This window comes from Podarcis filfolensis, assembly GCF_964270895.1.
Source record: "Podarcis filfolensis genome assembly, chromosome: 4".
Taxonomy (NCBI): Eukaryota; Metazoa; Chordata; class Lepidosauria; order Squamata; family Lacertidae; genus Podarcis; species Podarcis filfolensis.
Genome location: NC_139607.1, coordinates 87049370 through 87074463, shown reverse-complemented (window position 1 = coordinate 87074463; position 25094 = coordinate 87049370). Strand labels below are relative to the sequence as shown.

At 43.8% G+C, this 25094-nt stretch overlaps 2 protein-coding genes across 6 annotated transcripts in view; both read right to left on the bottom strand.

Moving 5' to 3' along the window:
- Positions 1–10517, bottom strand: part of MAML2 (mastermind like transcriptional coactivator 2) — a 148264-nt gene extending 137747 nt beyond the window's left edge. The window contains exon 1 of the mRNA XM_083609592.1: positions 7647–10517. Within this exon, the coding sequence (XP_083465718.1) occupies positions 7647–8117 (471 nt within the window). The 5' untranslated portion in view covers positions 8118–10517. The remainder of the gene's footprint in view (positions 1–7646) is intronic.
- A 444-nt stretch (positions 10518–10961) lies between these two features.
- Positions 10962–24195, bottom strand: CCDC82 (coiled-coil domain containing 82). 5 transcript variants are annotated; one of them, XM_083609965.1, is made up of 9 exons: positions 21815–21931; positions 20566–20697; positions 19656–20243; positions 18439–18655; positions 18198–18290; positions 17929–18053; positions 16609–16779; positions 14931–15116; positions 10962–13348 (listed from the first exon to the last, which is right to left on the bottom strand). In XM_083609965.1, the coding sequence occupies exons 3-9, from the start codon at positions 20232–20234 to the stop codon at positions 13265–13267; spliced, it is 1455 nt and encodes a 484-aa protein (XP_083466091.1). In that variant the 5' UTR covers positions 20235–20243; positions 20566–20697; positions 21815–21931; the 3' UTR covers positions 10962–13264. The 5 variants fall into 5 exon arrangements, with proteins under 5 accessions (XP_083466091.1, XP_083466089.1, XP_083466093.1 ...); XM_083609963.1 differs by lacking the exons at positions 20566–20697; positions 21815–21931 and adding an exon at positions 23986–24195; XM_083609967.1 differs by lacking the exons at positions 20566–20697; positions 21815–21931 and adding an exon at positions 24019–24185.
- Between the last annotated feature and the right edge of the window lie 899 nt (positions 24196–25094).

Genomic DNA, 25094 nt, shown 5'->3' with positions numbered 1-25094 from the left:
ATGTGACAACAGCAGCACGGATACTACTGGCCCAGAGATGGAAAGAAGATAAAAGTCCTAACCAGAGACGAATGGCTGATGAAGATGATGGACTAGACTGATGGCAAAAATGACCAGGAAAATCAGAAACCAAGAAGAGAGGGACTTTAATAAGGAGTGGGGAAATTTTGAAATGTATTGAAGAGAACACTGTAAGCAACTAAAAACCTTGGCAGGATTTGAGTAACCCTTATAAGGTACTAAAAACTAAGGAAAAAATGGATTATTTAAGAAAAATAGAGAAAATATGTGAGGCAGTTGAAAAAGATTGGAAATGGTAATCATGGAAGGGTGGAGGGGAAACCTAGGATTCAGATAATCCTAAATGTTGATGATGATGCTTAATATTTGGATTTAAATGTGCAGTGTAAAACTCAACTTAAAAAAATTATGCAACAACAACAACAAAAACAAAGAACCAGGCTCTCTGACAGGTTGTGACCCAACACCACTAAATACCATGACTCACCTTTCAACCACCTCTGGTGTAATTACAGTAAAAAGGAACACTTGCCTTAGGAGTCTCCTAGCAAATCTCAGCATCTTTAACAAACTACCATTCCCAGGATTCTTTAAGGAATGCCACTGTTAAAAGCGGCAGGATAGTGCTTTTAAATGAATAGTGAAGATGCTCCAGCTCCCATTCATATTTCAGAATCATTGCATGGCTTCCACTCCAGTCAGTGGGGCTCACTCGGGAAAACTTCCCCTTGGATTGAATCCTACCGTGGTTTGCAGACCATGGCTGGTCCACAAACGCCATCAAGGTGTTCCAAAGAAAGACTGTGGAACAGGCAACTCCCCATATACATGGGGGTTGCGTTCCGAGGCACCGCACATTTAAGTGAAATCATATTGGGAACACCATTGAAAAAGCCTACCAACAGCCTCTGGAAACCCTTGAAAAACCCTTTAAAAACCAAAAAGCCACCAAACTCCACCACCACCGCTCCCTCCAAACCTCCCTGCTCAAACTCTACAGGCCTCAAAGCCTTGTGGGATTGCTAGATGCTATTTTTGCGCCGTTTTCACCGTTTTCATGCTCTTTTAGGGCTGTTTTTGCCCCTTTTTGTGCTATTTCCAGGTTCGTGGTGATGTGTGCCTTGAACATGCATAAATGAGGAGTTGCATGTATCTGCCTTTGGCCCTGGGGGTGATGCTGGCCCCCTGCCTTATGATGGAGCCGGCAGCCATTTTGACCATAGCCAGATTATCAAAAAGGAGACAGCAGCCATTTGGACCAGAGCCTAGTTATCAATAAGGCCCTGGTACAGAACTTACGTTTTTCATAGGGTGGCATTGAACGAAGTCTTACTCAGAGCAGACCCACTGAAATTAATGAAGTACGTTAGAGCCATTAATGGATGTACTCTGAGTAAAATGTAGTTGACTACCACCCCACAATATGGCACTGGTTTGGCCTACTAATTTTTGTCTAAACCAGTTTCTCAAACTTGGGTCTCCAGCTGCTTTTGGACTACCACTCCCATCATCCCGAACTAGCAGGACCAGCGGTCAGAGATGATGGGAAATGTAGTCCCCCCCCCCAAAAAAAATCTGGCGACTCAAGTTTGGGAAATACTGTTAGAGGCCCTTCTCAGACCTTGTGGTTTCCTTAACGTGGCACCTATTTGGGTGTAGACACCAGCACTGAAGAAAGCAATGTTCTTTAAAATGCAAATTCTGTATGCATTTTTATTTGCAGAACAACAAAAACGATGTTTATTAAGTGGTCGGGCCTAGACCCTCAGTGATTTTCAAGTGGAAGAAAAAGCTTGAGAACTGCTATTCCAGAGAACGATATTATTTTTGCCCCATTTTTTACTGTCGTTGTTGCCTGGCTACCCTTTTTGTTTATTTTTGGTTTTAAAAATGAATCTAGACATCTTCCCAGCTGCCACTCATCTGTGAGTGTCACCATTCAAAAAGTTCTTCAGAGTTCATGCAACGCATCTTGCCGTGATAGAACATATTTAAGGTCAGTTTCAGAAACTGGAAGCCTCTGCCCTCCTTCTAGGAAACATCTGTTCCGCTCAGCCACATGAAGAAACACCACTAATTTGCTGCACTTGTTTAGTGAGCTGAAAACATCTTTCTTCTTCCCAACTGCATAAAGCTATACACACTTACTTGGGAGTAGGGATGGAGGAGAAATTTGATTCAGTATGCATTTAAAGCAGACTCTATCACACTTTCTTGAAACAACGTGAGGACCAAAAACACAGCTATCCTTCGAAATTCTCATTTCCTTGCATTTTGTGATGCAGTTCTCCAACCAAGGATTACAGAAATACATTCTACTAGGGAAAGTGTGTGTAAAAATGAAGGGATTGGTGAGAATAGTGTACAAAAAATGCATCCTATTGGAGTAAAGGTTAAGGTAAAGGGTAAAGGGACCCCTGATCATTAGGTCCAGTCGTGGCCGACTCTGGGGTTGCGGCGCTCATCTTGCTTTATCGGCCGAGGGAGCCGGCGTACAGCTTCCGGGTCATGTGGCCAGCATGACTAAGCCGCTTCTGGCGAACCAGAGCAGCGCATGGAAACGCTGTTTACCTTCCCGCTGGAGCCGTACCTATTTATCTACTTGCACTTTTGACATGCTTTCGAACTGCTAGGTTGGCAGGAGCAGGGACCGAGCAACGGGAGCTCACCCTGTCACGGGGATTTGAACCGCCGACCTTCTGATTGGCAAGTCCTAGGTTCTGTGTAATTGCTTGCAAATCCAGGTGGCCCAGAGAGCCACATTTCAGATGAGGCAATTCCTCTAGGTATAGTTTTGCCTGCAAAATTACAGTGTTCCTGGCTCCAGTATTTAGAGAGGAAACTTTGTCCTCAGAAAAAAAGTGCATTCTTCTTCTTCTGTACTAAGGACGGGAGCAGGATTATTTTGAAGGTCAATGCTAGATAACTTTTAAAAAAACTTTTTAAAAAAACCCAACCCAAACAAACCAAGAGCACAGAAATGTCTTCGGCTACTGTAGGTCCTTGTGACCTCGGAGTTCTGCTTGGCAAAACATCTGTGCCTAGGCTTTTAAGACCTGAAAACTTTAATTAGTTGGGTTATCACATTACCCTCTTTTCTTTTTTGCACCTTTGTTAAAAATGCGGACCAGCCGGCCTCTATTGCTAAACGCATTTAACTCATATGTTGCCGCCATAACAGAGGAAACACAGCATAAACACAGATTAAAGCGCTGTGCTTTAATCTGACACGGGTGGTACCACTATCTCAAGGCCTGGTGGCAATTATCAACCCCGACAGCGGTGCAAACCGCCCCACACCAAATGGCTGAGGCCAGCTAGCAACACATGCATGCAGCTGGCAGATAGCACAAGGTCAATCACTCCCTGCCTGCGAAGGAATCCAAATCAAGGCTGTCTTTATTATGTCTTCAGTGTCTTGTGACTCCACCACCCTAATATATGGCCAGGGAGGGAGGAATTAACAGGTGTGGCCCCTGTAGGGCTTTTTCTCCCTAGTATACTGAAAGGCACAGCAACTTCTCCAAGTTCAGATGCTGGCAATTTCGGGCACAGCTTGGGTGGTATAAGTTACTGGTTCACACAACACTTTGCATCTGCAGCAGACGAGCCTCCAGTTAAGACAGATAGAATCTTTATTTGCATCAGCCACCAATCATAGCAATAAAATAAAACGCACTGTGGACAGAGTAAATGGTTAGCTATAGAAAGTATGTTCTGGAAATTTAAAGATAAAGGGACCCCTGACCATTAGGTCCAGTCGTGGCCGACTCTGGGGTTGTGGCGCTCATTTCGCTTTATTGGCCGAGGGAGCCGGCGTACAGCTTCTGGGTCATGTGGCCAGCATGACTAAGCCGCTTCTGGTGAACCAGAGCAGCGCACAGAAACGCCGTTTACCTTCCCGATGGAGCGGTACCTATTTATCTACTTGCACTTTGACGTCCTTTTGAACTGCTAGGTTGGCAGGAGCAGGGACCGAGAAATGGGAGCTCACCCCGTTGCGGGGATTCGAACCGCCGACCTTCTGATTGGCAAGTCCTAGGCTCTGTGGTTTAATGCACAGCGCCACCCGCGTCTCAATCCATACAAATGGTAGAATTAATACATAGTCCTTTTGCCACAGATAAAACAGGTGAACCAATAGGCTTTCTTTTGATTAAAAAACTGAGCAGTGTTAGGAAGTTAATCAAATAATAGATCTTATTCTAATTGCCCCTGCTAATTTTTTTTAATTTTTATTTTTTTTGCAGTTTTTGCTGTTATCTTGATCTGCTGGAAGAAAAGACGGAGTAGCAATGGTTGAGTGACCTGGTATGGATAATAGTAGAAGGGTAATAACCTCACTCCTCAAATCTTCATAAAGAGTGCAAGCACATGGGCTACTGACATTCACTTAAGTTGCTCAAGCTCCACACAAGGCAAAAGCAACCGAATGCTACCTTTGGCTATGACATCTATGGTGCTGCACCAGTGGAACTGCCTAAACTACAGCCCTGTGTTATTATGCATTATTTAAAACACTTACGTATACATCGCTAACTATTTAAGAATATTAAAGTGGTGTGGAAAACATAAAAATCGTACAACAAATGATTAAAAAGCCATGTAATAAAACACCAGTTTATAATCTGCACAGTGACCCAACAAGCACACCCACCGATGTCAGTAATCAGGGGGTGCTTGGGTCAACAAGAAGGTCTTTAGCATATGCTGAAAACTAAAAGCAGGCAGGGCATGCTAGAATTCTCAAGGTAGGCTCTTTGGTGTAGGGGGTCACCGCGCTGAAGACTCTGCTCGCAGCGGTCACAAGATGGATGGAAAACACGGCCTGTTCAATTATGAGTAGCCAGGAAGCAGAACAAAAAATATCCAGCAATGTTGGTGCAAGGAAGGCATGGAATAATATATGAAGAGACCGGCTGGATCAGGCCAAAGGCCCATTTAGTCCAACGTTCTGCTCTCACAGCAACCGGCGAGATGCTTAAGGGGAACTCCAAAGCACAGCAGAACCCTCCCTGTTTGCCACCCCAAGCAACTAGAATGCAAAAGCATACTTCCTTGGCAGCTGAGGCAGAACACAGCCATTGTAAGCCACAATATTGCCATATGCACATTCATGGAGTGAAACAAAATAATCAGAGGGTTAATAATAATAATAATAATAATAATAATAATAATAATGGGGCATATATTAGGGCAGTTCAAGAAGTGTCAAGAAGTACTGAGGAAGGATGTCTGCAACCCCCAATGTCCATTTTGCACACATCAGATAACCTACTGCAGATATAAAAGATGTTCCTTTATACCCAGCACACAGCCCCCAAAACTGAGTCTTGTACTGCCACAATCTTCCACTCATGCCATGGCTAGAAACTTCACCTGTCTGTGGCTTGTTGCAATCAATGGGACCATCTTATATCTGACACTCAAACTGTCAACAGGCTGCAGACAGGAGCAGTGACATCTTGAGTATCTTTACGGAAAAGCTATGTCTAATTCTACAAACCTTACACATCACTGTTATAGTATGGCCCCCTATTGTACTTGTTCTGCATGAAAACACGATGGGCATTTAATTTATCCCTCTGGGTCTCTTGAAGCTTTATTTTGAGAGCTATTAATTGTGTACAGTATTTAAAATGGAACAAAACTGCAAACTTTGCTATTCTGTACCCCTGGCTTTGACATTTGCTACTGGATTTCTCAAGGTGAAACTCCCCTCTCCCGTAATGTGGTTTGCCTATCAACAAAAAACACTTATCAAAAAGAGTGCTATTCACGCCCCAAAGTTAAGTTGGACTTTAGGGGATAAAATATACCAAATACTACGTTTAAAATGAAGCTGCGTTGGGAAGGGTTTGTTTGTTTGTGAACTTCGGAAGCAAAATAATTTCTGATGCAAGTAAGCAGCAGTGAAACAAGCAATAAAGGATGGAATTGTAGAGTTGCAAGGGACCACAAGGGTCATCTAGTCCAACCCCCTACAATGCAGGATTCTTTTGCTCAATGTGGGGCTGGAACCCACAATCCTGAGATGAAGAGCCTCATGCTCTACCAACTGAGCTATCCCAGAGCTGGATGAGTACTGTAATGACCCACAAGCAGGAGGCTGCACCTAACCAGAGTCCTGCTGGATCTCAACAAAGGAATATTTACTCCAGTATCCTGTTCTTACAAGTGCCAACCAGAGGCATATAGGAGACCAGAAAGACAGAAGTAACGCTTCCCTTTTTAGCAGACAAACCACGCCAGCTCACCCATCATTTACCCACCACCATGTTTACTTAGACCCTAGGTCAACAGCACCCGATGCCCAACCACATTCGTAAGGCTCGTCATCTCCTCTTCCATCAATTACGCAGTTCCCCCCTTGTTTCCAGATCTCCAGCGGAACTCATCCAACACGGGGGTCCCAACTGCTGAATTAACCTTCATCGGTTCTCATCCTTTTCTCTGGGGTTCTTAAATCTCACCACCACCACGACCAAAGCCACAGATACACTGCAGGAGTAAGTAAACAGGTGTAGCTCCCTCTCTCCCAATCGCAGGAAGCGAGGCTGTGAGAAAAACCCAGCTAGACCAGATTCAGTTCAGCATCCAGCCAGATCCCTCTGGAAAAAAATTGCATGAAGCCAACAGCCATTCCCCCGCGTCTGGTATTCAGATACAGTGCTACTGAATGTGGAGGTTCCATTCAGTTGTTGCATGGCAATAGCCATGGATAAACAGATCACCCACCATTAATGTGTCCAAAATCCCCTTCTAAAAAGCCAACTAAGTTAGTGGGCATCACCATAATAAAATAAGCTTCCAAAGCAAGCATAGGCAAACTTGGCCGCCCAGATGTTTTGGGACTACAACTCCCATCATCCCCAGCTAACAGGACCAGTGGTCAGGGATGATGGGAGTTGTAGTCCCAAAAACATCTGGAGGGCCGAGTTTGCCTATTCCTGTTCCAAAGTGCCTTTGAAATCAGCCACCATTCTCTCTGCCTCAGCTTCTCATCTGCAAAATGGGAGTAGTAATACTTGTCTGCGCTTACAGGCTGCTAAAAGGATCACTACCCTCTCCTATGTCAAATTTCAGATTGCAAGCTCCTCAGGGGAGAGACCTGCACTCTTGCTGACGGCATGGCACACGAACGAGAGAACACAGTGATGTGCCTGTGCGCAAAACAAAATAGCCTATCTAATGGCACTCCTCATTAACAACCATTAGCATTTCTACATGGCAGGCTGCTGTTTTAAGTACAGAGATACGGCTTGTAAAAATGGAGGGGGGGGGGAGTTAGCGATGCAAAATGACATTTTGACATTTTAAAAACTCACACATATGAGAGACCATTGGTCCATCCTTCCAAACTCAGCCCTTGCAACTCCCCTCCCACAGGGGCAGAATTTGCTAATTCTGGGCGAGGACAAAAATTTGGCGCCCTCTAACTATTTCTTATTTTCACAATAATTCCTTTTGGTACAGTTACTTTTAAAATGGATATTCTCAAGTAGGTACCCGAATAAATATACGTTTCTAAAAATATTATTATTTTGTGCCCCCTCGGCTGGGCACCCTAAAGGCGCTGCCTCCTGAGCATGTTTGGAGAGAACCAGGAAACGAACGAGACTCACCGCAATGAGCGCGGGGTTCCTCTGCTCCCCTCCAGAGGCCGATCCGGGCTGCTCTCCGTTGATCCCACTCCTGCCACCAGTCGTCCCGTTGCTGATCAGCTGCTGGCGATAGTAGTCTGCCGGAGGGGGCGCTGCAGCGTTCGCAGAAGTAGCCGAAGCCGCGATGCTGCCGCCGCCTCCTCCGCTGTGACCATTGGCCGCTGCTGCCTTGCTGTGCTTCCCTCCTTTCCTGGCCGCCTGGCCGTGCTGCACCAGGTTGAGGAGTTGCAAGGTGCTCTCCCGCTCGCGGCTCGAGCTCTCCGCCCGGCCCCGCTCGTAGCGCCCCTCGCAGCTCAGGTGGTGCTGGCGGCAGATGGCGATGCGCGCCCGCAGCCGCTCCACGATCGCGCTGTGCACCCGCGGCGCCGCCACCGAGCCGCCGCCGCCGCCTCCCAGGAGACCCGGGGCTTGGGGGGGAGCCGTGTCCCCCATCCCCGCAGCCTCAGCCCCCTGCTCTTTTGCAAAGGGCTCGTTGATCCACTCTCACGCGAACCAGAAACCGGCTCCTCTCTCCGGAACGAGTGCGAATCTTGCGCTCCTCTCTCCTGCAAACCGGGGCAGATCGCTTGCCCGATTTTAGTCCAGCGCGCTCTTTACAAAGTCGCCGCCAGCGCCATCCTTTTTGCAGGTTCCCCGAGCAAAGCAACAGACTTCAGCAGCGGGGGGCGAAGCTGGCCAGCAGGGGCGGCTGCAGACTTGCAAGCAACAGCCATTTAAATCGCGGTGCAAACCACTGATAGGGGTTATTTTTCCTCCCCTTTTCCTTTTTTTAATTTTTTTAAAAAATCCACCACCACCACGAGGTCTGATTAAGGCTTGCTGAAAATCATCGCCGCAAAGTTTTTATAGCAATGCATTTTAGGGAGAATAAATAAGCAGATCTCCAAAGCTGGGTAGCGTGCTTTTTTTGGGGGGGGGGGAGGGCAAATTGGCAAAAAAATTGCCAATTGGCAAAAAGGTATGGAAAGACACACACCCTTCTCTTGAGCGCAAAAAAGAAAGGGACGCGTGAAAGTGAGCGCGAGCGTGGAGTGTCGTGTGAACGGGTGACACGAGGTTCGCCGGGCTCGCCCCCGCTTTCGCTGAAGTTGCTCGCAAGAGCAGCGATCGGAATGGGGCGCGTTGGCTGGATGCCGGAGGGATGGAAGAAGCGATCCCGAAGAGTTTTAATATTTGTTGCTTTCTCTTTCGCCTACCTCGGTCTTTTAAAACCCGGTTGTTGTTGTTTTTGCACAGGCTCCTGCTCAAAGAGTATCTCCTTTTAAGTCAAAGGAAAAGCAAGACGGCTTACTGGTTCCCGGTGTCATAAAGTTCAGACGCGGTTCTCCAATGAATCCAACCCATGCTTGGGAGAAGCGGACGGGCAGATGGTTTCTCCGGAGGGTGGGCGATCCTTAAGTGTCCCTCCCTCCCGTGCCACGGAAAAAAGCCAGCTCCGATCTCGATGCAAAAAGCCCTCCCCGCATCCTCGTGCTCCTTTTTGTCTACTTCCAGAAAAGCTGAGCAAAGCACCCAGGAACGCGGCGGGGGAGAGAGAGAGAGAGGAGGCGGGTGGGGGGGAAGAGTTGGTGGGAGTAAAAGCAGAAATCACGACTCCCAACGATCAGCTAATTCACAAACCAGCTCGAAACTTACAAACTTCCAGCTCTCCGCCTCCAGACCCGTCCGATGCAGCGAGATTCCTCGGTCAATTTGTATATTCCATCCCTTCCCAGACTTGGGATCTGGTGAGTTTTTGTTGCTGTTGCAATGTCTCTCCAAAGCGCGCTTGACGGTGGTGGTCGCTGCCGCCCTGCCCTCTGCACTTGCCGGTTTAAGAAGAGAGCAGAAAGCTTGCAGTGTTTTTCCCCCCTCTCCCCCTTTTCCTTCGCTTGTCTCGTGCTTTAAGCCGCCAGGCTGCTACGACTGCACGGCGCGGGGGTTGCAGATACACAGGATTTCATTGTGCTCGCATAGAATCTGAGCAGCGGCGGCAACAGCAGCAAACATGAGACTGACGGGGAGCCCTGGCGGAAGGCTGGCACCGTTGCGCGGAAAAAGTCGCCGTTCCCCGAAATGAAGGGCAAGGAGACGCCTGCCGGCCAAACCCTCTCGTTGCAGGGAGCTTCCGTTTACTTAAAAAGCCCGCTTTCCCACGTTATGCTCGGGCACTTGCGATCGAATCACGGGGCGCTGATATATATGTGCATTTCAGAAGGCTGACGCTGTGCCCGTGGAAGTAAATCCGGACACAAGCCCACGCGCCACCAGGAAACAGGCATAGCTTTTCGAAAGCAGGCTGCTCCTCTACATGTGAATCGGACCTTGCCAGGTGCTTTGGGGGCTTAGTTACACTGGTATAGTGCAGGCACCTGGAAGGATAGCGCAAGGTGCAGCGTGCAAATGGCTTCCCTTTGCAAAGTTTCTGCCAAGCTCTTGGAAGATGGCAGTGGAGACTGGATAAAAGGTGCAAGCAATTTCACATTGGCTTTTCTGCCATGCCTGTTAATTCCCAACCCACAAACCTTCAGCAAACAAGATAACTGTGCTTACACATTGGAAGCCATTATTTTATAAATTACATAAACTATAGGGCTTATGATATTATGTGGGCATATGTACGTGTACACACAAGCTGTTTGCATAGTGATAGCGTTTTCTAACATTACGTTTCAGCAAGCTTCTTGTTTACCCACATTCCTTTTTAAATCCATTATTGGAGGCTGCTGAAATGAGAATATGTTTCCTGAAAAGACGCTGGAGCATTTAATGTTTTTCAGCTGTTTGGCACAAATCACAAGATGCTTTTGAAAAGACTTTTCCGCCCAAACTTTTCATGCACCCATATATCATATTGCTGATGATCGAGCCTGTTTAAGAGATGGAAGAAAGACTCCTTCGAAGCAGCAGCAAGCCTTCCACCTGCAAGGTAGGCCTGTAGCTTTTAATCCATTGAGCCAACCACAGCCTCTAAGCTGTTTGAGAAACCGATTTTGCTGCCTGTAAATGCAAAAGCACAGTACACGACTGTACTCAGTTTCGGTGGTGGTGAAGACCTAACCCCCAAAGGACACTTGCGAAGGAGAGTAGGCTTGTGTTTTTTCCTTTTCCAAACCAATTTGGGTACAACCAGCCTCAACAGTGCCTGTAGGTGAACTGACAAGCCTCTTCCAATCAGTGTTAAGCCTCTGTTCTCCTTCCTTGTTAACTGACCAGCTATGCTTGCAGGCTGGTAAGTCAACCCCAAATGCATGAAGCGGTTAGGGGAACAAATAATAGGCAGGCAAGAGACGGATGGGACATAGTGAAAGAATAGTTTATTTTACAGCTTTATGTAGAGTGCAAGCCTAAGTTTTGGTTGATTTTGAAAAGGCAGCATGTCAGGATAGAGAAAGACACTGTGACAAGAATTAAGGGGAGCTTTCCTCTGTAATTCAAAAGCTAGGAGAAACTTGATCGCATCAGAGGATGGCTTGCTCTCTTAAGGTGCGAAAACTCCCACGTTTATGCGAAGAGAACTTGATTCATATCTTTTCCGTTTCCTTACACTTAATATGCTTCTATTTACCAAGTGCAAACATGGGTGGGGCTTATGAACACCTTTGTCAAACACAGCAGGCACAGCCGAGCTGTTAAAGCGAACCAGAGCCTTAAGAATGTTAACACTGCACCCAAACTTTAGACTTTTACTCATCGCAATAAACCTGAGCGCATTAAGGAGTTGCACACAGAGAGTCTGTGCACTTGCTTTTCCCACTGTCCCTTAGCCTCGCCTTTCATACCCCCTTAACTGCTGCTGCCCTGCTGTACCTGATAAGAGCTGTGGTGGCACTTGGGTGACTTGGGGCTCACCTGGCGAGTAGATGATGAACATAATATAGGAATCACCTTATAGGATCAGACTGAAGATCCAGGTAGTCCAATGTTCTGTTTCCAAACTAATGCCACTAGGAAGCCCACAAGCAAAAGGAAGGTTTGTTCCTGGATTATCACTGCTTCCATTCACATCTGAAGCCCAAACTTAGATGCAGGAAGTTGACTCAAATCAAGTCAGGCCATTGGTCCATCTAGCTCAGTACTGCACACAGTGACTAGCAGCAGCTCCCAAAGGTTTCAGACAGGGGCCTCCTAGACCTACCTCGAGATGCTGGGGGTTGATCCTGGGACCTTTTGCACGCAAAAGAAGATTACCATTGAGCTATAGCCTTTCACACAGGTGACACAGTGGAAATGAATCTATTCAGCTTACTGAAGAGGAAGAAAGCACACCTGTTCATTAAAGACCCCAACTTACTGTATGTCTGAATTAGAAGCTAAAGGCTTCCTACTCTTCATATTGCCCGCAATCAAAAACTGGATGTGTCTCTGATCTGTAATTCATATATATCAAGGCTGCCTAACTCACCTATCCAAGTTAATATACAGGAAGGGTGCTCTGAGTGAACTCTGAACTCCTCTGAAGTATGCACTGGGCCATCATCCCATATACACTTAAGAGCAAATTCATTTTCCAAGTGTGGATCCTTGTGCAGCAGGCTTGGGAAAGGTCCGCGGTTTTCAGGAGGAGAAAAAAAAGATGAACAGGGCAGTGGGGAAGACACTAAAGTGAGCGAAACAAACCTGAAACAGCCCAATGAGGACTATGCATGCTCAGTAGCTATAGAATACTAGTTGGCTGTTGGAGTGGGGGAGCCCAGAAAATAGTATATGCATGTGAATCCTGGAAAAGGGCATTGCTGGAACCCTGAGCACGATCACTGCACACTTTAAGACTGTTTTGCAGACCCCACTTGCCAATAGTCTAACTGAAGCTGCTACCGAACAGTCAGTGTCAAGCTGATGAACTGAGCATTCATCAAATTCCCTGACTCCAAAATGGAAACAGACCCAACTGGGTATTACGTCATACAGAATGAGCAGAAGCCTCTGCATATCAGTCTTGTAAAGCATCTTCCCTTCCAAATGCTATAGAAATGGAAAACGGATATTGCTAGCAGTGTAAAGATATTTATTTCTTTTACCGCTCAGCCGGCTAAATGCAAGTCCATGAATTCTGGGTCTCCAGGATGCATAAACAATGATGGCCTGTTGGTTTTAGAGAGCTAATTTGTTACTGCCCTGAGTCTTGGGGGCTGGGAATGTACCTGGTTTACAGCTGGTTTTAAACACTGTGCTGGGAAAGCAGTATGCATATTACAGCCTTTGGGCTTCTCACCATGTGGACCTTTCCTCTTTCAAAAAGAATTGAAGCCAAGCATTTTTCATACACTGGCACAATTCACCTGGGCATCACTGTGCATAAAATTTCATTTCCTGAATGAACACCCGGGTTATTCAGAGACTGTTTTTCATTTTAGATCATTAAGCTGAGCTGCCTGGTGTTCAAGAACACAGAAGAGATGACTTCCACTATAAAAATGTCCTTAGATGATTATTTTGATAATTAAAATGAACTATGAAAAAGAAATACACATTAACTTATTAGTATCCATAACAACATACAGGCACATTGCAGTAAAAAGAAAAACAGCTGGAACGCAGCATGATATTCAAATACTATCACCAGTCAAGGGAAAGCACGTTTGTAAGTAGATGCCTTTTTAAAAAAATGATGACATCAAGTCTTTTTTTTCGTCTTGGAAGTTTTCAGCACGTTCCATGTACTTCTGAAGTTCATAATATTGCTTCAAACGAAAGAAAACAAAGTATCATTTTAGCAGACCTAAATTAAAGGTGGAACTTTTTATGTTCCTTTTAAATTTCATTTGCACACTTATAAACCCATTAAAAAGTTACTGAAGCAATGTGCAGTAATAAAAAAAGATTAGAAACCCAGTAAACTAAAAGCAGCAAAACCATTTATACAGTTGTAGAATTATTATTCCACACAATGATTGGGCCACACTTCAGGGAAAGCCTTCTTAGAACAAATATGTATTTCAAAAGCCACCAAAATGTCAAAATGCTAGGTACTTCTCTCTTAGTAGTGCCCCAACTGAGGAGCGCAGTTTCTCGGCAGGGATGGATGTGGCAAGGTGTTCCCTTAGGTAATCTGGTCCCAAAATGTTGAAATACTAAAAGCAAATCCTTGAATTGCACCTGGTAGCCCAGGCATAGGCAAACTCAGCCCTCCAGATGTTTTGGGACTACAATTCCCATCATCCCTGACAACTGGTACTGTTAGCAAGGGATGATGGGACTTGTAGTCCCAAAAAAATCTGAAGGGCCGAGTTTGCCTATGCCTGTGGTAGCCTATTGGCAGCCAGTGCAGCTCCCTCAGCAGAAACCTTATACTGCATGTTGGCAGTGGGATGTCCCAGTCAACAACCTAGCTTCTGTACTGGTTTCAGTATATTGGTTTCAGATCACTAATGAATTCCTCGCTTTAACAGCAGCACAGTGCACAGTTTTGATAGTAACATCTTCTTTCCATCACACAAGATTGCACCTGTCAAAATTATGCCTTTTATACAAGTGTGAAAGGGATGTAAGTCATGCTCTCTTGGAAACTTTATTGATGAGCCTCATGCAAGACAAATCCCACACCTGCCTATATTGATCTAAATATACCTTTTGCAATACAGCTGGTCTTAAAATTCTCCCAGAAAGGAGCAATCTTGACCCCTAGGAATTTTTTCCCCTTTTAATAATATAAAGCTGCCTGCTATAGAAAGCTTTTTAAAAAGCAAACTGCTGTACTCTAGTCTTTAAATTTGCTGAAGTAGTGAAAGCAGCAGGGTGGCATACTTTTAGCAGGTTAAATAAAGCCTAGCAAGGAGTCTGAACCAAGTGGCACAGTTGCCAGGATCAGAGAGGATGCAGCAACCTCTATGCAAGGCTCCCTCTCTCATTTTATCCTTTTGTTCACTGCCTAATCACAAAATGACACACTAACAATATTGGAAACAAGTCCAGAATCTTCTGTAGTCTTTTAAACAAAATCTCATTGGTTTAAAAACAGGGCTTGCTTTCTAGGATCATGGCATTGGGTAATTATTATGTTGGTAAATATATTCCCTGCAGAAATATGACCACATTAATCATTATAGGAGGTACAGCTGGACTAATTTCAAAGCAGGAGCTACTTTCAGTCAACTTTTCCTGAAACTGCACTTTATGAGCACTTAAATTTACCCTCTTACTTTCTTCACCCTCCACACCTGAATGGCCTACAGTTCTGTCCACAAAATACTAAGTGCTGTACTGATTATTAATTTCCCCTGCTTTCAAAGCAATAGAATTTATGTACAATCAGTTCTACTGTACCTGTTTAATCCAGCCTTTCTTATTCTGCTGTGTGAAAACTCTGCACACTGTATCTTTGACTGGTGCATCCTGGAATCCATTGCTTGTCATTAGAGAGCAGCAATTCTGATACAGCTTGTATTTAAAATGTTTCAGCTTGTGATAAACTTCAGTACGGTTTCTACACACAATGCCAATCTCCAACGCCTGTATTATTAAAAGGAAAGCTCTTTTACTGGGCAGGTCTTGGGCAATAATGGGCAATGCAATAGTCTCATCAATTAAACAAGTAAGGTATGACAAAACCTGAGCAGGACATTTATCGATATCTAACTGAATCTAACTTCCACACTCGCCACTTTTCCAGAGGCATCACTGGCATAAATGAAAACCGACCCGTTTTTTCCACTGCTACCCTAAGAATGTCAATTCAGGAAGGCACAGAGGTGATCGCTTGCTTTAATCAGTTCTAATACCGGTGCCACTGGGGCTGCGAAATGTTTGAAATAATAAATTAAAAGGATTAAATCTTTGTTGGTATGCACTTATTACCTGTAATTCACAAAGCATACCCTGTTCAACACTAGCTGAATTGCAAGGGAATATTTTTTTTTTTAAAAAAACCCTGGTTATAGAACATAAACACTGCAAAGCCTAGGTTTATACAGTAGAACAGTCACACCAGTGTAAATCTAAAGAGTCACTCTGCTTGAGAAAGTTAGGGAATATGAAATTAGGAGCCCCACAGGTACACTAGCCCAGTTAAAACTGCACATATGTACAACAGATGTTGTCAACACACCACTGGAGTTTGACCGAATACTCTTGGAAGTATATAATTCTCACATTGCAAAATCAAAGCCTCTGGAGTGCACCAATTCAGTTCCCATGCTTAGCTTATTTGTACAACTATCTAAGACTATCTACTTGGTTTATATATGAAGTCAGATAAACCATTGATCAGTTTACACATATAGTCAAACCAACCCAAGCACTGTCGATTTATAGGGAATTCTGAAGATCAAGGTTTAGGGATAATTTTTCACAGATAAATAATATGCCAAGTATACAAGTTACTGTTATACCATAAGCCTTGGTCTCTCTAACAGATAGAACTGTAGAGCTGGAACTCAGACCCTGAGGATCATCTCATCCAAGCCCCTGCAATGCAAGGATATACAGCTGCCCCATATAGGGATCAAACCTGCAGCCTTGGCATTATCAGCGCCATGATCTAACCACCTGAACTATCTTGTTGACACTATATATCTAGATCTAGATATACACACAGAGAAGATGAATCTAATTAAAAAAAAATAAAATTGCCCAAAAATTTATGTCAGGATTATTATTTGCAAGTATATTAATTAGCATATAGACATCAATTATTCTTAGTAAAGCTTGCTATATACTTCTTGATAGAATGTAGTTTTAAGGATATCATAATGATCAGCTTGATCAAGCACTATAGAGGAAATTTCTCATAGCCATCTGGGATTTTCAAGTATTATATACTTAGCCACTAATACAAGCAACAGAAATCTTTGAAACCATTGCCAAAAAACCATTACCCAAAAGTAGACTAAAAAGAAGCATGAGGCTAAAAGATATTAACATCAACATCTCACAAAAAAAAAATATGCAATGCATTTTAACTTTTTGGTTCTTAGCAGTTTTGTAGCCTGGGAACAAAATTTACCTGCTTGTCATGTGACATGAAGTCATCTACTTGCATTGTCTCACGATCGTATGATTTCCCTGACAGAATCACTGTGAACCTACAGTACCTCTGCAGTTCACAGGCCTGACAGGAACGGTCCTCTCCAATTCCCTTAACTATGCGGATGTCAGGATAACTATCCACCCGTTTCTGGAAAAAAGATATCCGGTTGGAAATTTTGCTGGTCACTTGTTCCACAGAATCAACTATTGCAATTCAACAGTACTAAACATTCATATATTTATCTGTTTAATTTCAACTGCTTGGTTAAGGACCACAGAGCTCTTATTTTCTAGAGTAGGCTCAGTTAGGTCATTGCCCCCTCACCCCCTGCGAGGAAGTGACGTGTTCCTTCTCTTCCTTTCCTCATTCTCTTCACAATGTGAGCCATGGAAGGAGGATGTGCCTCGCAATAGCAACATTGTTCTAGTTCTACCCAATAATATTTTTGTCTGCAATTTCCATTGTTGCCACATAGTACAATGCATAACTGATACCTTAAATTTGTAAGTAAAAAAATTACAAACTTATTTCAGTGTGTTGTCTATTAACTGCACAGACGGGCGGAAAGAAGTCTGCTGCTGCACACAGCTGACACAGGATAAAGAAAAGGTTTAAAGGTAAAGGTACCCCTTTATGGTACTTACCTTTAAGGTCCAGTCGTATGTTCTGGAAATTTAAAGATAAAGGGACCCCTGACCATTAGGTCCAGTAGTGACCGACTCTGGGGTTGCGGCGCTCATCTCGCTTTATTGGCCGAGGGAGCCGGCGTACAGCTTCCGGGTCATGTGGCCAGCATGACTAAGCCGCTTCTGGCAAACCAGAGCAGCACACAGAAACGCCGCTTACCTTCCCGCCGGAGCGGTACTTATTTATCTACTTGCACTTGACGTGCTTTTGAACTGCTAGGTTGGCAACAGCTAGGACCAAGCAACGGGAGCTCACCCCGTTGCGGGGATTCAAACTGCCGACCTTCCGATTGGCAAGCCCTAGGCTCAGTGGTTTTCCCCATCGGAGAGTCTGCTAAGCCCTGCACTTTGAATACAGGTTTGCAGTCATATTCCTTTGTTTGTTTGTTAACCCACATACATGGGTCTATAGAGAAGTAGATATAATTAATACATCCTCTTCCAATTCCCATCAGTTTTCAGTCCAGTGTTCCAGCCTGTCAGTATCACTTTGATGCTATCTTCTATAACATGGTGTTAGCTATCCCTATCAGCTTCAAGCCATCTGCACATCTGAAAGGCACCACTTCATCAGAGTCATTTATAAGAACATTGAACAATACCCCAATACCGTATATTTTTCTGTCCAGCGACTTCTCGTCACTAAATTGTCAAGACGAGGTCGAACAAAATCATTGTCGAAGAAGCGAAGGGAAGTCAACATTTCTTTTGCATACTTCTTTTGTCTTCTCCCCTCTGTTGGAAAGAGAAGGAAATCAAATTATCATATGCTTGGTTAGTTTCACAAAGCTACGTATAGTAACACACTTATTTGCTTCAATAATAATTTTAAAAGGTGATTAAAAAGCCTTTTGATTAAGAAAATCCACATTTGCTTACCATATAATGACATCAAAAAGTTATTGTCAACTGCATTGATGAGAAACGCCTTTACAACTCTTTGGAAATGGACAAAATGATCAACATGGGCCACTGTAAGAAATAAAAATATCAGTATGGTTGTCAGACTGATTTACATGAGTTACCTACATGGAAAAAATCATGTTTGGTGGGGCTCTAATAAATATTGTATTGTGACACTACATAAATGATGTTTACAGGATTTTTATTTTAACCTTACAGTATGGAATGCACTTCTGCAGCAATGTGCCTGACATAGCTTGCTTTTTCTTTTGTGACTGGCTCTTGTCTTCCTCAGAGTTTTCTTGTTCCTCCTCCTCCTCCTCCTCAACTATGAAATCTTTCATGCTGTCAACCTCAGATGCATCACTGATTTCAGCAGGTGTGAGAGATGAATGGGAAGAATCATCTTCTATTATCACATCCTCTTCAGAATCCTAGTGACATTAAGAAGCAGAGACTTATTTGAATCCTTTATTTAAATTCATTTGTGTTACCATAACATATTATTATTAATAACTAACTTTCCATATTGCCCATCATTCAAGGATCACAGGGCAGTTTAGAATATAAACACACAAAATTATATAACATAATAACAAACAAAAAAATACCCCCAACCCCAGTTTAAAAGGCCATAATTGTTTAATCAGCCAAAGGCTTGGGAGAAGAGGAACATTTTCACCCAGCGCCTCAAGATACGTAATGAAGGAGTGAGGCAAACCTCCCTGGTGAGAGCATTCCACAAACGGTAAGCTAGTGCAAAAAAAGGCTGGTTCTCATGTTGCCACCTTCCCGACCTCTTGCAGAGGAGGCACACGAAGAAGGGCATCAGAGGATGAGTGCAGGGTCCAGATCATTTCATCTTTTTGCAGTCGAAATTATTCAACCCTCATTTCAAATCAGGCTTATTAACAAAATTTACAGACTTTCAGCTTTCTGCAATGAGCAAATCAAACAAAATTAATTGAAAGAGCTCAACACAACACATGCTTCAAGTGGTTTGAAGCATATTTTATACACACACACTTTTAAAAGCACTGGCAAACCACTCCCAAACACCCATTACCACCCAAGGTAGGGTAATAGACCATGGCTACTTTCAACAATTGAATTGGCATCACTGCCTTGATGTAAACAGGTGCCTGTACAATTTCAGATAACTTGTCCTAGCTTGGGAAGTAGAGAGAAGCCAAAATGCAAGGCAGTCACCTTCCTGTTTTCAGTAAAGTTGTTGCCATAACAATACCAGAGCCAAGTCAAGATTATTTCTGGTTCAGGGACTGGGCCTAGTAGTATACTGTATGAGTTCCTGCAATAAGTAGCAGCAGTTCCTTTTTACTTTTAGCATTTTCCAATGAAAGTTCTCACGAGCACCAAATCTGCACGAGAACAGCAAGCACAACAATACATTTTGCAAATGAATAAAAAATGTACCTCATGACATTCACTGAGGCCGGAAGCTCGAGTAGATCGCCGTTGGGACAGTTCCTGCAGTTTCATTAGCCTGTCTTGTTTTCTCTTTGCTTCTTTTTCTGCAGGTGATGTGTGTTCAGCGGACAAGTCGTTCTCATCGATTATGCAACTGCGTTTGGCAAACACTTTCCTAACAATGTCGCTATTGTCACTATCGTCACTGTCGTCGCTGTCATACAGTACAGTTCTCCGAGACCTCTTGCGTTTCCCAAGGTTGATGCTTTCTTCATCTACGTCCTCTCCTGCTGCACAATCACCACCTGTCTCAACATCTGGAAGGCCACCTGCGTTAACCGAAGTTTCATCTTTATCCTCATTGTGTATGGGTTCACCTTTCTCTCTCTCATCTGAATCATCATCTGAACTGGTTTCAAGTTCTTTTTCTGATGCTGATGTAATTTCATCACTCTCTTCCTCGCTATCAAACAATATACATCTTCCCTTAGTTCGCTGCCAGTCAATCCGAGATTTGGCTACCGGTTCTTTTGCTCTTGCATTTCTCCTCGTTTCATATCTTCTGCTTTCGGAATTTGATTCCATAAGGACTTACTAAGAAATCAAATCAAAATGTAGTTGTGAATTCAGGGAACTGCAGGCTTGGATAATAAATCCCCCCCCCCCGCAAAAATAGAAAGTGGGATTCTCCTAACCTGAGACTTAAATTTAACAAGTTAAATTGTGGGGAAGTTGAAAAATTTCTTCTGTTTTATCTTGCTGAGGCAGTGGAACCTTATAAGCAATGCTTTAAAATAATACCGTCGCAGCCGACCTATACTGCTGTAAATCTCTGTAAAGTGAGCTCCCTTGCATCAGATTCCTCTTTCTCCACACCAAGTGAAATCAGCTAGCAAATATTTGAAAACACACTCACGACCACAAAATTAAGGAAGAGATAAGGGTGAAAGTGCTGAGAAGCCTGTTTCAGTTAATGCAAATCTTCTATTTTAAGAAGTCCATACAGCTCAAAGTGAAAGTTCTGAATCAGCTGCTGTGGTGGCATTTCCTGCCAGAAACGGACAATAATTAGAGAAATTAATTAATTACAAATTAAATTAATTACAAAATCTAATTAAAAATACTTTTAAAAAAAATAAATTGATTACAATACAGAAAATGGCTGATACCTCCCCACACTCATTGTCACTCTCCCGCTTTGTACCTCTCCATGCTTCATTGAGCTAAGTAATTATTAAGCGTGAGCTCCTAAATATCAAAATAAATACACTTTTTTAAATAAAAAACCTGTTCTTTTGAAGTCAGCTGAATGTTGGAAGATTCAGGAAAGACAGAAGAAAACCCTTCTAGTAGCGCATAAACTATGGAACTTGACCCTACAGGAGGCAGTGATGGCCAATAACTTGGATGGCTTTGAATGAAGATCGGAAAATAATAATGGGAGGATAAGGCTATATCAGTGGCTACTAGCCCCAATGTCTATGTTCTGCCTCTGCTGTCAGAGAAACTATGCCTCTGATTGCCAGTTGCTGGAAATCACAGGAGCGGAGAGTGCTGTTTCACTCAGTTCCTGCTTCCAGGTTTCCCACGCATTTGGTTGGCCACTGTGAGAACAGGATGCTGGGAAAGATGGGCCATTGGCCTGATCCAGCAACTCTTCTTACGTTCTTAATCCCTGCAACCACCATTCACTTGATACAACATCCAATGCGTTTCCTTTTAAAGTTCAGTTCAATTCTTACTTAAAACTCGCAAGATAAAACAAGGGAAATAGACATTCGGTAACAAATGACATTCGGAATAAAATAAACTAAGCATAAATTTTAAAATAATTAATTACAGCACAGTCTTTTTCCCCCAAGTACCAAGGCCCAAACCTTTCCAGAAGGCCTTCACCCAACTTAGAGGCCTTATATACAATTGTAAAAATGTGAGGCAACATTTATGGATTCTCAGCAGTGACAGAGAACTCTGCACACGTTTGGAGGCAACCTGTTCTCTGTTACTATACCTTTGTGTCCCGGCACCAATAGCTCACTCCAGGGAGTTCAAATCAAGGCCTGCAGACAGGCCATCTGAACCCTTACAACCATTATTCCAGCTCAACCTTCATTTACTACTCTATCTAGAAGCCAGCCAGAATCCCACTTCTTTAAATAAATGACCTTGCTTTCAAAACAATTATTTTCCCATTGTGTTTGTTTGATTTATACACAACTTCTCAAAACGGATGGTTTATTTTTATACATGTATTAATGCAAACTGCTTTGTGAGACTCGCTTCGTGAGTCAGGTTTTTAGCTTGGCCTAGCTGTGCCTTCTGCATTTTTTTTTAAAAAAGAGCATTAATATACTCTTGCCTTTCCCACCATTTTCAGTTCCCCAGGGCAGCTCACAACCAAAATGCAAAGCATCTGTAACAAGCAAAAAATAAAATTACATCATCCCACTGGAAGCAAAAAAGAAGTCCTTTCTCGCTGTTCATCCTAGATTCCTACACTTTTTAAGCAGAGGTTGGCTGGCCATCTGTAATTGATGCTTTAGTTGAGATTCCTGTATTTCAGGGGGCTGGACTAGATGATCCTCGAGGTCCCTTCCAACTCTATGATTCTAAGATTCCTGTTGACAAGCCTACATAGATTGCTTAGAAAGCTAAGCGGATTGTAATCTGCTTTAGGATTTTAACTTTTTGTGTTTTAAAACATTTATACCTTTTTTCTCCCTTAAATTTCTACACAGCCCTTCTTTAGAGGAACACAGGGAGGATTAGGGACACAAGGGGTTGTAAAATGGCCACAGTAATCCATGCGACGGTCACCTCCAGGCTTGACTACTGTAATTCGCTCTATGCAGGGCTGCCCTTGAAGCTGTCCCAGAAACTCCAGCGGGTGCAGAATGCTGCAGCGTGGCTCCTCACAGGGTCTCTGCCGTGGGAGCATATTCACCAGGTGCTTCTCCAGCTGCACTGGCTCCCGGTGGAGTACAGGATCAGATTTAAGGTGCTGGTTTTGACCTTTAAAGCCCTTCACGGCCTAGGACCCTCGTACCTACGGTACTGCCTCTCCTGGTATGCCCCACGGAGAGCCTCAAGGTCCATAAATAGCAACACCCTAGTGGTCCCGGGCCCTAAGGAAGTTAGATTAGCTTCAACCAGAGCCAGGGCCTTTTCAACACTGGCTCCAGCCTGGTGGAACGCTCTGCCTCATGAGACCAGGGCCCTGCAGGATCTGATTTCTTTCCACAGGGCCTGTAAGACAGAGTTGTTCCGCCTGGCCTTTGGCTTGGAGCCAATTTGATTCCCTCCCCCTTTTTTCTTTTCCTTTCTTCTCCTGCGATGAGGCTACATTTTAATATTTTAATGTTTGAATATTTCAATGTTATATTTTAATTTTGTTTTTAAGTTGTATTCATTCAACTTTTCATTATTGCTTGTTAGCCGCCCTGAACCTGGCCTTGGCTGGGGACGGTGGGGTATAAATAAAAATTATTATTATTTATTATTAAAATGTAAGGTTGCGAATTTCTGCTGGTTTCACTTGCTTTTGTCTTCTGGAAACCTCTTTTGAGGTTTTATATATATTTTTTTAAATCAAGCAGTGGAATAAATATATGAAAAAACAATAAGGGAATCTGTGGGGAGTGGAGTAAGGAAGTGCCGGCTATTGGAGCTTTCCTCAGCTTTCACCACATGCTCAGAGGCACTCCTGGCCGTGGCTGCGTTTAAAACTACAGACGACACCTCAAAGGCCATAATAATAATAATTTATTATTTATACCATGCCCATCTGGCTTGGTTTCCCCAGCCATTCTGGGTGGCTTCCAACAGAATATTAAAATACAATGGTCTATGAAACATTAAAAGCTCCCCTAAACAGGGCTGCCTTCAGATGTCTTTTTCCTTTCTCCTCCTGTGATGAGGCTGCATTTTAACATTTTACTGTTTCAATATTTTAATGTTGTCTTTTAATCTTGTTTTTAAGTTGTATTCATTCAACTTGTTTTTATTATTGCTTGTTAGCCGCCCTCAGCCCGGCCTTGGCTGGGGAGGGCGGGATATAAATAAAAATTATTATTATTATTATTAAAAGTCTGGTAGTTGTTTTTCTCTTTGACATTTGGTGGGTCTTTATTAATTTCTCTGTGCCTGGTTTCGGTTTCGTTTAAAGCAAATGAACACTGGGCTGAGCTTCCCCTTCCCAGCGCCCTCAGCCAGACAGTTCCCGCCAGAGTCCGCCCTCAAATTCCCGCGCTCTGGAGCAACGGACCCGGCACGCGCAACGCGACCCCACCCCTCCCCTCTCTCTTTTTCCCGCGCGCGCCCTTTTCCTCTCTCTTACCTGAGAGGCGCCAAAGCTGCGCGCACATACGACCAGGAGAGGAGGCGGGGCCCTAAAAGCCACGCCCACCATCACAAACTGCGTATTATTTTTTTCTTTATTCTTTTGGTCCCGCCTCCTACGCTGCGGCCGCGATTGGCCGCACTTCCCCGCCGGGATCTGCAAGCTCCCTGCCCCACCTCCTCACGTTTTTATTTCGCGCGCTGACGCGCAGCCCGCTTTCGCCCCTCCCGCTCGCGTTCCTTTTCCCGCTCCCCTCTATAGAGTTGATAATGGTAGAGACGCGCACATAAATGCAGTGATTAAGCTTCCGGGTTCACACTGGAAACCATTTCCCCCCTGGGTTTTTTGGGGGGGAGGGTGCGAGGCGGTAACATTGCAAACAATAGGAAACGTGCACGGGGGTGCCCTCTCCCCTTTGAAGAAGAAATATAAAAGGTAGCACCCAAACTAGGAAAGGGGGATACTGTTTCAGGTTTTACTTATTATTATCGATTATTGATTAAATTTGTATACCGCCCTTCATCTGTAGATCTCAGGGCGTTTCAAAACATCACATTACAAATAAAAAAACCACAAAATAGATAACAATACTGAGCAATAATAATAATATGCTTTCAAAGCACAATATTATCTGATGCAGGAATTTTAGCCATTCATTCCTAAATTTGCACGGTACCTGAACTGTAGCTAGAAAACTGAGGGCGCAAACGCCGTGCAAAATCAGTGCCCTATTTGGGGAATTATGTACTTCCTCTTCTTTCTTGTTTTGGCAATGCACAAAGAGATCGCCTTGAATTTGGCACTCACTGGCGGTGAATTTTTTCATTTAAAGAAATAAAATTAAAATGAAAATAAGTTTGAGTTAGAAACTGCGCGGTGTGGACAACTGCAGATATATTAAAATTCTGAAATACTCCAGTGTTTGCATCGGGCAGCTCTCTCCAGCCCCTGAGAGAAAACCACAGAAAGAGAGAGATATTTGGAGTTATTTTGAGTTTTCTCTTCAGCCGCGCGGTGACGCTGCTGCCCTGCTATTATTTCCTTTCGATTTCAGCACCCTTTCCCAAGTTGCTTCTTTAATAAGTGGCAACGAACTCCTTTCTCAC

Coding starts and splice junctions, on each gene's coding strand:
- CCDC82 (XM_083609963.1), bottom strand. CDS start 20,234: ATGGAATCAAATTCCGAAAGCAGAAGATATGAAACGAGGAGAAATGCA. Junction 18,291..18,438: donor GCAGAAGTGCATTCCATACT/GTAAGGTTAAAA, acceptor TATTTCTTACAG/TGGCCCATGTTGATCATTTT. Junction 16,780..17,928: donor GCTGGACAGAAAAATATACG/GTATTGGGGTAT, acceptor TCTTTTTTCCAG/AAACGGGTGGATAGTTATCC.